This window comes from Rhipicephalus microplus, chromosome 1 (genome assembly GCF_043290135.1).
Source record: "Rhipicephalus microplus isolate Deutch F79 chromosome 1, USDA_Rmic, whole genome shotgun sequence".
Classification (NCBI taxonomy): Eukaryota; Metazoa; Arthropoda; class Arachnida; order Ixodida; family Ixodidae; genus Rhipicephalus; species Rhipicephalus microplus.
Window position 1 is genome coordinate 226894302 of NC_134700.1, and position 12478 is coordinate 226906779.

General features: G+C 47.3%; 1 protein-coding gene across 3 annotated transcripts; it reads right to left on the minus strand.

Moving 5' to 3' along the window:
* Positions 1–1697: 1697 nt before the first annotated feature.
* LOC119159587 (uncharacterized) lies at positions 1698–8964 on the minus strand. 3 transcript variants are annotated; one of them, XM_075891487.1, is made up of 3 exons: positions 8844–8964; positions 4996–5146; positions 1698–3300 (listed from the first exon to the last, which is right to left on the minus strand). In XM_075891487.1, coding segments are annotated over exons 1-3 (429 nt in total). In that variant the 5' UTR covers positions 8846–8964; the 3' UTR covers positions 1698–3024. The 3 variants fall into 3 exon arrangements, with proteins under 3 accessions (XP_075747602.1, XP_037268286.2, XP_075747603.1); XM_037412389.2 differs by lacking the exon at positions 8844–8964 and adding an exon at positions 8540–8817; XM_075891488.1 differs by lacking the exon at positions 8844–8964 and adding an exon at positions 7265–7752.
* Positions 8965–12478: the final 3514 nt, after the last annotated feature.

Below are 12478 nucleotides of genomic sequence, written 5' to 3' on the forward strand. Positions count from 1 at the left end.
CGCATTAATTGCTGAATATTTTCGAAAGAACATCAACGAGGTTCCGTGGACCTGAGCTATTGTGTCCCCGCCGGAATACTACATCACAAAGGAAGGGTAATAAGGCTGACTCAATTCGATTATTAGTATGACACAATCTACTTTTTCGTAGTACGGCAACAAAGTAAAACACGATTCCACAAAGTATGAGGCACGCCAACTAGCTCATCGCAGCTGGAGCCACTGACAGTGTCATGGATGTTTGGCAGGCTATTCGTACCAGGCCGTACACGAGAGAAGGAGGGATGGAGGGAAGTGTGCATTTGGGCAGATGATTATGCGATTGCCTGAAGTAAGACTATATGCGTTTCTTTGTGTTCTGTAAGCTCTTGACTCTGACTAGGTCTTTGGAACACTACTGGCATTCGCTGGTGCACCAATTGAAGTACCTACTGGTGATTACCCGTGATTAGGTGGGGCATTCAGGCCGATACGTCGATCCTTGAAATCTGCCCGGGGATTACGTTTCATTAACGGGGCATGACAACATGGTATATTAAAAATTACGAAATTATTTCTATTATTACATCGTAACTAAACAGATAATCTCCTGGAAGGAAGGACGACGCAAATGTCAAACCGAATTTTGTTATCGTCCTCGAGGCAAGAGCGACAGCATTGTTTAAAGCAATAAATATTGAACAGTAACGGAAAACAACAAAAAATGGCACATTCCACGTACCTGGGAATCGAAGTTATGCGAAGCATGCGGAGGAAAGGTGACCGTGTTGCAACTTTTTTTATTGAGCGACACGGCATGAAATGACGCCAAATATATGTGCGTTTGTTGCACGCACAGACATATGTTGAAGAGTTGCAGACGTTTATATAACCAGTTGTTTGCACTTGCGCAACGATGCCAACTGGAATATGCGTATCAGCAACACCAGAAGCTGATATGAAGCACTGATGCTCGCCAGGATTCTGGCCCTGGACACTGCTACTAAATAAACTTCAACGTACGGCAACTAACTAGAATCGACGTTAACCCGACGGGACGGCTGTATCAAAGGAGTACATATGTAACATTTATAAAATTGGGTAGGCAGCACTGCAACCACTATTGACGTTTCACAAAGATTAGCGTCTATTTGAAAATTAGTTCCGAGACCTGGCGTAGCTCTGTGGTAAAATGCTTCGTTGCCGCGCAGAATTCTTGGGCTTGATTCCAGCTGGAACCCTTACATTTGTTCTTTGCGTTCGTCGGGTCGACGCTACCGATGTCGGGTATTACTTAGCGCTAGCGCGTTAAAGTTGCCCACGTGTGTTCTCGTCGTTACTGGGTAGACACTGAGTGTCAATCACTTGTGGCACATACCCGCATATCAGCGGCATATGACCGTCCGTGGTTGTGTGCCACTGTCTGGTGGGAAGCGTTTGACGACGTACGCGACGGCATTGTGACATTATTCATGTCTTGTCCAGTGCGTCATATTCGTCAAGTCATCTTACCCTCCCATGCTAATTTTAGTTCATGCCAAGTAAAGGGGGTGACCACGAGAGCACCCAAACGTAAGCGGATAGATAGATAAATAGACAGATAGATAGATACGCTCAAGGTTACTGAAGTTCGCTAAAAAATACATCGCATTTTAAAAAAACCTCTATGTCCATACACGACACGCATATATTGTTTACGAAATATTAATTGTACTTCATTTTCACGGCACGATCTCTTTATTCTGCAGTCACAAAAGCGAGAAAAAACCGTTTCTAGACTATAGGGCCACGCGCTGAATTGCCGGAGACCTCCACAACCACACCCTGCACTTTCAAGATAAGTTTATTCGATGAAACAAAAGCAACGATGACTTCACGCGGCGAGCCTTGATTTGCCAGCAGGTTCAGAGAGCAGCATGCGATGATCATTGGGGCCAAGTTTCATGTGAATCGGCAGTTGTCGAATGCTCCATTGTCCACGCAGTATCAGATATTGAAGTGCACGCGGGTTGCGCGCAATTGTGGCTTATTCAGTCAGGAAGACTGCTACAGCGAAGCGCATATACGTGTATATTGTAGCGCCTCATCATGCGGCATCCGTCGAGGAAGAAGTTATACCGTCAAAGATGAGTGTGGTATAACCGATCACTGCCGAGAGACGGCAACGAAACTTTAGTTCTCAGATTTTTTTTTCCATCAAGCCGTATACACTCACTTCTGGTATACGACATCACGTCGGCTGACTGATACTTGATGCTGCTCTTCTGACGCGCCTCCTATGGACATTATCGGAAGCGACAGTAGCACGTCCTTCGTTGGTATTGTGCAAAAAGTAGAATTGCGCTGATATGCACCTTCTGAAGTATACAAGGAAGGACGGGCGATAACATTGAAGCTTTGCATAGAGGCCTGACGCCACGCCTCCACGGTGACGCAAATCCCCCAACTTCATCGTTCTTCTTTTGTTCCCCTTCCACATATGCAATTTCAGTAAAATATCAGATTATCGGAAATGACGCGTTATTTGACGTCATACTCTGCCCATTTTGCTGACGCCTGTGCGGCGGTTGTTGATTGATTTATTTGTGGGGTTTAGCGTCCCAAAACCACCGTATGATTATGAGAGACGCCGTAATGGAGGGCTCCGGAAATTTCGACCACCTATAGAATTCTTTAACGCGCACCCAAATCTGAGCACACGGGCCTACAACATTCCCGCCTCCATAAGAAATGCAGCCGGCGGCAGCCGGGATTCGATCCTGCGGGTCAGCAACCGAGTACCTTAGCCACTAGACCACCGCGGCGTGGTTGTGTGCGGCGGTTGTATATGTTAGCTATATATACTAGAGCTTAAACAGTGTTCAGCATATGAGAATGTCAGTCGTAACGGCATGAAAATAGAGGCAGCGCACAGATGGCGTTGTTACGTATATTGCAGGTGCCTTAAGAAATTCGCACTGCAGAGTTATGTGGCTTCCGAGACGGGCAGCGTGGCGAAGCCTTCACGCTGCGTATATCGGAGGCCCTACACGCACTTCGCAGCAGCTACGGTCCTCGAGTTGTGTCTGCAGCATCACCACCAGTGCCGCCGTCAACGCCGCTGCTGTCGGCTTTGCAGGGCTCCCAACGCAGCGTCTTGTCGCAACAAAGTTTGAGCGGCTGCTGCGCGTCAATGTCGCGCGCTTCCTGGTCGCACACGAAGGCTACCAGCTTGACGATGCCGCCGGCCACCGGCTTCTTGGCCATGTCGCACAGGCTCTGGCCGACCGACACGTTGGTGGGCGCGTACATCGCATCCAGGCTGCCGGTGAACGTCGTCATCTGCAACGGCAGAAGCAACAAAACAAAGAAAACGCGGTGTGTTAAACTTGGAAAGCCGAGCACGTATACAATGCGGGCTTCCTCGTAAGCTGTAAGGCGGTGTAGCGCACTGAAAACCACAAGAAACACTCAAGAGAAGGATACACATCACAGAAGCGTGTTCTGGTTTTTCTCTCGTGTGTTTATTGTGATTTTTAGCGCGATATACCGTCTTATATCATAGAGTACCAACTATAGCTGAATCTCCCTCACTCCTTGTAAACGCAGCTTTGACTAAGGAAACTTAAGCCCGAGCATACTTCCACGTCGTGCATTTAAAATAATAACAAATAAAAAGAAAGAACAAAAAAAGGGAATTCGAACTGTTTGGGAGCGCAGTAGCCCGCATCGATTCCACATACGTGAGCAAGAGTGATGAAAGATGTTACCTGTCCAAAAAAAAAATGATAGAAAAGACGTGGGCATGCATTTCAGAAAAAAATATTTGACTTTTGAAATGCAAGGATAGGGGCGAACTCACTGCAGAATAATCACACATTACATTACACGCTAAATAAAATTAATTACTGAAACACCCAATCACATGGTTGATCCCTACGTACAGGAATCGGTAGAACACGCATTGTCCTTACCGAATTAGTTCAATGTTCACTGTACATTGATATAAGAGAGCTCGCGCAATGTCTCTTGATGTTTGACCGTGTCTAACGCGAACGCACCTATACGTTGACGCTTAGTGATACATCTTCATTCCGACGACTAACGTTCATGATAAATTATTAAACAAGCCCTTGTGGCCTTACGCGTTTGTGGTAGCGGCATTAATTAATGGCGAGAGCGGAATCAGAGAAAACGGTGTGGCAGCCAGGAGAGCAGTAACAGAATTGACGTCAAAGTTGGTCTAAGGACACCTGTTCGCGGCATATCAGAGCATTAAACGCCGCCGCCCGACTAAAAAGAAACACAACGCGCGTCGTTCCTATATATACATAAGCTGTTGGCCGGCCGTGACTTTTCGCGGAGCGAGCCAGAAGTCATACAGCACGGCGACGCAGAGATATTTGTGCTATGGATGGATGCTTTGGGCGAGGCTGACGCTATACGACGCTATAGGGGTAATGGCGCCACCTTACATAGTGATAATGGATCCACAGGAATGCACTTCTCCTGTTGGAAACGTGCCGAACGGGACATACCCGTAGAAACGACGCGTTGTCGACGTCACGGTCATGCAATACTTCACTTTACCAAAAGCACATGGCAAAAGGCGTGTGTGTACAAAACTTCCAGAGTATGTGACCGTGGCGCAGTAGGTATCGTGCCCGGTATCTGTTATCGCTGACCGAAAGGTCATGGGCTCGACCGTGCTGTTGGCGGAAACTGTGTCTTTGCTTTCTTTCATCGCACTTACTCATTCGACATTTCCGCGACGGAAATACAGCACTGAAGGCTTGGTGGACACCGGCGTAAAGCACTTTTGCGTTAAAACGCATTCTTTCATTTTCTTTCTTAGAACGTAATACCGAGTGCCCAGGAGTTATGCTCCGCAAATTTGACGCATTTGCAGACGGGGCATCGTAATTGGCACCGTGAAGGAAGGAATATATAGCACGGTTAATTTAGTTGTCACACAGATGTAAAGCAGCATAATTAAATAAGCAGATATGAGCCTGAACTATAAGCCTGCATACGTGCCTCTTTCTTGCAGAACTGGCTACAGAACTCCAAGTCGGCGTCGGTGCACAGGCTGCCCACTATGGAGGTGCTCTCCTTGTACAGCTGCTCCGGCTCGGCGCCTTCCTGCTCCAGCATCACCGCGCAGCTGCACTCGTTGCCGTCCTGAGCCCTGTGAGCAACACGCGGATCTTCAGCATCCCTACATGGCGGTGATACCATCGCGCAGCGTATACAGAAGAAGCATGAAACGGCATATGGTGCTGTGATGTGACTGGCGTAGCAGTTCTGCAGACGTTTTGCGTTTTGTGAGTGAATAAAAAAACAAACAGGCGTTGTGCATTCCGTACAATTGATTATACGCTAGCATGCGCATGAAGTGAAAAGTGGATACGGCAAGCATGTGTAACTTTTACCGCGACGCGTATACTGTTCATCCATAAAGAGTGAACACCGTTCAAGTGCACATACATGCTATGCGTGAGGTCTTAGCTCCGATTGAGTACGTATTGGTGGTCAGCCTCCGTTGATGTGAAATCCCACAGATTATTCTAAAATAGCGTTCGTCAATAGTTGTAACAGCATGACGAATAATCACAGCATGCATATAAAGCAAATGTTGACTTTATACGCGCATAATACCCATTCCGCCAACAGAAAGCTGGATCGCCGAGTTATACCCCTGTCACACGGCCACCACCAAACTCCGTTGAACACCGTCAACGTAAATCTCCCCTAGGGGGTTCGATGGAGAAGGAGTTGTGGCAGTGTCACACGGCAATGACAAGGTTGCAACAGTTGCCGCGAGGGGGCTCAGCTAGCGCTGTTTGATTTTCGGAAAAGCATTCTAATTTCATCTCTATTGATTTTTTTTGTGAATCCTTGTTATGCGGTTTTACAAAAAAGCACTATTAAGTAAGTATGCGACTAACAAACCATCAAAAATAATTTCAAATAAAAACGCATTTGCTAAATGTAGCGATGCTGCTAGTGACGCTGGCCACATTGTGCTTTTAGTTTTTTTTTTTTTTGTTGCCCGTGTGCATGCCCGGTACGAAAGTTATTATGCTTCCTTGCCTCGTGAGCGCACATTTTGTGTTCTTCAGCCATGAGTGACACAGCGGACGACGTGAGGAAGTGGCACCATATTGCGCGGGTAATGACGTTGATCGGCTGGCGCCGGCCGGCCCGACTTGTGAGAATATATGTAAACAAACACGCGTTGCGAATGAGTACTACAACGAAAGAACGTTTAGTATTGCCAAAGTGTATTATTCTTTCACTGAGGCCCCTTAGTGCTCGAAATTTTTCTCTGACCTCTAGACTGCTGGGGACGAAAGTACCTCGTTTCGCTGCGAAGGGAGATGGTTGAACGTCCTTTGCGAAATGCTCCGTTTACCTTCGTTTGCTTAAGGGTGGCCGTGTGACACGGACTGTATCTTCGTTGTCATAAGGACGAGGGAGTTGAACGGTCTTCGCGGGTGCCCGTGTGACAGGGGTATTATTCGAGGGATTCCTAGGGAAAAAAACCTGTTGTCTTTATGTGATAGTTATTTAGAGGAAGTGATACGACTGTAGTTACGTTGTAGCGCCACTGAGCCAGCGTTGAATATTATAAAATGTATTACGCGAAACAGAAAGCGCTCGAGTAGACGGCCACCATGTTTATCGAATCTCGAGCCTCAGTCAGCTGAAACAATAAGCTTGCCGTGTCGCTGTCACTGAATGCATCCACATTTTATTTATTTATTTATTTATTTTCTAGGAACAAAACACGCTATAACTTGTTTTCCCTAAGTGTTCCCAGACTAAACTAGCAAGCAAATACAAAAATTCAACACATATTCGCTAATAATCGAAAAAAACAGCAGGGGCTCTTCAAGTTATATAGAGCGCTGTCGATTATCACTCTAGCACAATACCTTCGGCATACACGACCAAACAACAACCCTGCGAAACAGGCGTAATACGTATAGCATGCAACGACAAACAATGATACAGCAAAATTAGTTGGGTTTTCGCGTTTTCTGCATATGCTGCACACTCTTTTCGATGATTTGAGAGTGCCATCAAGATTGGTCAAACCAGCTTTCCACGAAGTTACTCCACCATATATCAATAACCCATTTCCACATCAGTTGCGGAACTGAAATGTATATTTTTCTATACCCCTAATCAAGAATACCATTCCGCTCTAAAATAAATCCACAGCTTCTTCGAGCGATTCTTGGGCACAGTAATAACATATATGAAATCAGTTATATAGCCGACAACGAGATAAAATAATTACCAGTTTGGCGAGTTCCCGAAACGGTGTTGTCACGAGTCAGGCAGCGGCGATGTTACTTCATATATTTGCGAACATCGTATCCTTCTCTCACTCCACTGATTTCCTTCTCCTCCTAAACTAAGAGTTGGTGCACCGTGCTACGCGTGTTTGAAGTGGTCGAATTTTCGCCGCATTAATTAACGGGATCAAGCTGGATAGGCAAGCGCGGACGTGGTTGTCACAATATGCGGCGTCGCATATAATGATTCCTAAAACATATAGGGCGTAGGTTTCAGGTAAACCTTTCTTTTGTTACCACTAAAGCGAGGCTCGGTTGAAGTGATATGCTGCGGTGACGGTGGACAACGTCTCGATCTGGCGGAGAACCGATAAAGACGAACATAATGCGTTTCAATCTAGTGACGGAAACGCACAGAAACCAGGAGCGTCAAGTTCCTCTCGCTCGTTGCACATGACCGTGGAAGTCAGCACGTAAATGAACATTTGTTATCTGTTTTTTCATTGCGTCTCCGAAAAAAAAAAAAAACATACTCGGCGACCTCCTTCTGGGCTCTTGTGACCCGCCAAATTCAAAGCTGAACGAGTGTTTGTTCTGATATGTCGTAAAATTACGTTTACACACACATTTGCATGGTGGTCAATGCAAGTAGATGGGGCAAAAAAAGTCGCACAGACGCGGCTTGAGGGAAATCTCATGCACCTAACGAATACTTAAAATTAGGTAGGCCATCTTATGGTATGCTTATCAGCTGTGATGTAACGCTGCTAAACTTGAGGTTAAAGGTTCGATTCCCGACCGGGCAATCGGAATTCGATGGGTGCTCACGAAATCCAAAACACCCATGTCCTTAAACCTACTCAAGTGCACGTTAAAAAAATGGCCAAAGTTAGTACGCTGTCAAACAATGCGGTCGTAGTGAAACTCATATCGCGGTGTTTACACGTAACACTTCAGATTTTAATCCCTTTGAATAAGAAGACGAAAAAATGACGCAAAAGAAGGTGAGGAGGCACACGATGCAGTAGCAACTGGCCCAGCAAACCGTCCCAAATTTATGTAATTTCCTTCTTGACCATTCGTAGATTCAGTAGACAGCCTCTGACCGTCAAGCTCCAAAGTTGTTTCCCAACAAAATAGACCCTTTTACCTTCGTTCCGGAGACATCAAGCCATGGTCCACGAAATGCACGTTTCGAAGAACCACGACGCTACATGGATCTTTCAACAGCATGCTTATTATAATGTTGCCCCAAAGCGAATGCCCAAATAACTCACTTGGCGCTCAGGAATACGGCGGAGACAACGACCAGAGAAAGGAACAACACCCTCCGAGTCATGTCAATGCAGCAGAATTATCGGCGCGGGGAGCGTGTTCGCGGCCTTCTTGTAGGAGAGTCGTCTGTCGTCCCGGCCGACGCCGAATATCCGGCTACTGTCATCGACGCGACACGCAAATCCGCCAAATGACTGCTTAGGCGTCAGCCCCGCTGGCCGTTACTCTTCTGGCGCGCACGGGAAGCCGGCCAGGTGCGTGCGATATTGTGGGCAGGACCGAGGAAGACGATGCGCGAGCACTTACATATGCTCGACCGCCCCAAGTTTCGTGCAGCACGACGTCAAGGGGGTTGACTCATTTGGTCCTGCAATACTACCGCCTGTGTGAACTCGACGTTATCCTCAGATGTGTGCTCCTCAGAAAAGGCCAACTGACCATGGGCGGCGGGAAGCGGGTGAGAAAAGAGCACCTGCTCTTTAACCTCCCCCCTCAACTCCCCCCTCCAACCCCCGAAAAAAGCCACAATAGCACTTGCCCCCCCCCCCCCCCCTCCAAAGTCTCACCAGTGCTCTTCTATCGCAATGTCACGCTGGTTTGTACACCCCCAAAACAAAATCCTACCGACGTCCATGCAACCAACAGCAGGGAATCTCATGCGTTATGAAGATACTCTCCCGAACTATTTTTTCACCGCTGAAAACGCGAGTTCCGTCAAGTCGACTGCGCTGCACAGAACTGCTGCGAAGCATCCTGATATCGGTCCAATGACGTCCTGCGTGGTTACCGCGCGAGGGGGCTGATAAGGACGTCGCCGCCAGAAGGCGACGGCTGGGCTGGCCCCCGCAAGCATTGTGGTCGTTCAAGGCAGGTGACCGGCTATCGGCGGCCGCGCTACCCGGCAACGCCGCCGTCGTCCATCACGGACAATTTCGACGCGATGATACAGGAGATAACTGCAGTCGTGCGGTAGAATTCCGTCGGGCAATTCTGTTTCGAGCCCTCTTCCTAGACACTCGCAACAGGAAGCGCGGGGATTCGATGGCGCTATTGAAGATGAAAGGTTAAAGGCAATCCCACACTACATAAATTGACACGGTCCCACACGCACTCTCGTCTGATATATATATATATATATATATATATATATATATATATATATATATATATATATATATATATATATATATATATATATATATATATCTGTGTGTGTGTGTGTGTGTGTGTGTGTGTGTGTGTGTGTGTGTGTGTGTGTGCGTGTGTGCGTGTGTGTGTGTGTGTGTGACGCTACGATGACTGGGCGACGTGGCCTGGCTCATACCCCATGTTTATTCTTTTCTGCACTTCTTCCTCCTCAGCCTCTACCTTCAGTCACTACCTACTTACGTTACACGACTCCCCCTCCCCCCGAAAGAATGCGCGTGTTGTATCCTACAATGCATAATGAATGAGCAGTACTAGAACGCAAGAAAACACATCGAAATGGGCCGTAGTTGCACATCACATTGAAGTTCCCTAAGATCGCACATAGTCTTCACAAGGGAGGGCAGCAATCCGGGGTTATCAAGTGCAGCTCCGGTGGGCGAGGCTGACTGTTATGTTCTGGACAACATAAACATGCTTTGAGCGTGAAAACAGATGGAGATACAGCCGGTATTCTTGCAAACAACGAACAATGTTGGAACGCTTTGCAGGATTGAATGTTTCGTAGGCGTCGCATTTTTTGTCGTGGGTCATACAAACGCCGTGCATGCAGTTTGCGCACCCGTTGATCGTGGCTGATTAGGCGCTGCTTGTGTTCCTGCAGAGCACAAACGGTTGTTTTGTGGCTTTTGGGGAGTTTTCTATGGTGATAACGCAGATGTTCAGACCGAAGGCGCAATCTTGAAAGCTGCTGCAGAAAAGTTTCTTGGATTTTCTTTCTAAGCTGGATCAGATGCGGAATCAGTCTTTTCTTTTGTGATCGTTGTTCTCGACATTCTTTAAGCCGCAAGTATGCTTGCGATGTAGCTTTAGTCCTTCGTTGTCCTTGTTGGTGTGGCCGTTCTAGTTTTTGGGGTTCTTCTTGTTGTTTTTCTTGGCGTTGCTGATGTTGCTGTGGAACGCGTTGCGGTGGGAGCCATTCTTGAACATCAGGCCGGTTTTCTTGACAACTTGATCTGGTGTCTAGTCGGCAGCTGGTAGTCTGTGAGCTGTTGTAATTCTGTTCGGGCAGTGAAGATAATGCTTCAGGGTTGATAGACAGCTCTTTAGAAGCTTCTTCTACACTGTTCACTACGAAGAGCTCTTGCGCCTGGCAGCGTGCGTTGTTAGATACGTCTGAGCCTTGTGCTTTGCTTCGATTGTCTAAGGTGTGTGCACCGGACGGTAATGAATGAACCCGTCCTGAAAGAGCATGGCTTGACCGGGTATTTTCGTGAAGCGTCAGGTCATCTACCATAAATACGGCGTCCTTATAAGGCAAATGGTGAGCGTTAGGAGCGCTTGAAGAACCGCGTGTTGAAAACCCAGGTGGTGGACCACGTATGCGAGACGAAGAGTGAATGGCATCAGGTGGTTGGGCAACGTCTCGGGTCATATGCTGAAGCGATGACTTCGCGAATGCCGACTTTCGTGCAGAAGGGAGGCGCGCTCGATGGCTGTGTTTTTCCCAAAATACGCATTGTCGTCTGCCACTGAACTCGTGTGCCACTTCGTGTTTTGTCAGAGGTCGAATCTTGTTGTGCGTTGGAATGGTTGAAGACTGCCTGTAAAATTGACGACTGAGTGCAGTTGTTTGTGGATGGTGGGTTACAAGCAAGTCTTCTTTGTAGTCGTCATCGTATTTTTTAAACCAAACGATCATTTCTTGTTTTATCTTTTGCCAAGACTCATCGTTGTCGAATATGTGGGTGAGGTAAAATTTAAATGCCTCACCGGTGACATAGTCGCTGAAGTTCGTAACCATTTCCCGTTCCGACCAAGATGCAGCGGTGGCGTGGAACTCGAACAGGTTGAACCAGTCTTGTACGGGTCCATCGTCCGCTGCTCCGGTGTACTTGGGGATGGGAAAATCAGTAGATGCTTCTGACAGGATGCTGGTCGATGCGTAATGCTAGGCGCTTTTACAGTAGTCCATGTATGCTCAGGGTGTCATACGGAGGACTGCGTAGATGATGAGCGACTGATGAAGGGGCTGGCAGGTCTCCATCCTGTCGACTCGTGTGACGCTACGATGACTGGTCGACGTGGCCTGGCTCATACCCCATGTCTTGTCTTGTCTCCTAGGAGATCTTGGTACCCCATGTTTATTCTTTTCTGCACTTCTTTACCTTCAGTCACTACCTACTTACGTTACACACACACACACACACACACACACACACACACACACACACACACACACACACACACACACACACACACACACACATATATATATATATATATATATATATATATATATATATATATATTGTAAGACAGCAGCAGCGTTGGAGTCTCGACGGCGTTTATTAGGCCGAGTCGCCTGATCAACCCTTCGAACGAAGACGACGTTTTTCGTGATGATGATTATATACAGATGAAGAAGATGAAGGTCAAACGTTGTCAATATTGTGCTTACACTAACTTCCCCCTCGCGCGGAAGCGGCCAATTAGGCCACTGTTTATGACGGTGGTGCATGGCGCACGAATGGTTTTAAGCGCGACACGTGAACAACCTCCGTACCACGAAGACGGCCATCGGAAGGCATGACGACAGGGGTTACTCGATAGTTAACAGGAGACGTCTGCTCGACTATAGCGTAGGGGCCGATGAAACGTGAGTGAAACTTATCACACAGGCCGGGAACCTGCGTTGGGGTCCACAACAGTACTTCGTCTCCAGTATTGAAGTGAACTACGCGGTGGACGCCATCGTAGCGAGTCTTCCACTCGTGTTGGCTTGCCTGTGTATT

What these genes read in the sequence shown, in the direction of transcription:
- LOC119159587 (XM_037412389.2), bottom strand. Translation starts at nt 8,601, where the DNA reads ATGACTCGGAGGGTGTTGTTCCTTTCTCTGGTCGTTGTCTCCGCCGTA. An exon ending in GCCGTATTCCTGAGCGCCAA is followed by an intron (nt 5,147 to 8,539) that starts GTGAGTTATTTG and finishes TGTTGCTCACAG; the next exon opens with GGCTCAGGACGGCAACGAGT. An exon ending in GCCAGTTCTGCAAGAAAGAG is followed by an intron (nt 3,301 to 4,995) that starts GCACGTATGCAG and finishes CTGCCGTTGCAG; the next exon opens with ATGACGACGTTCACCGGCAG.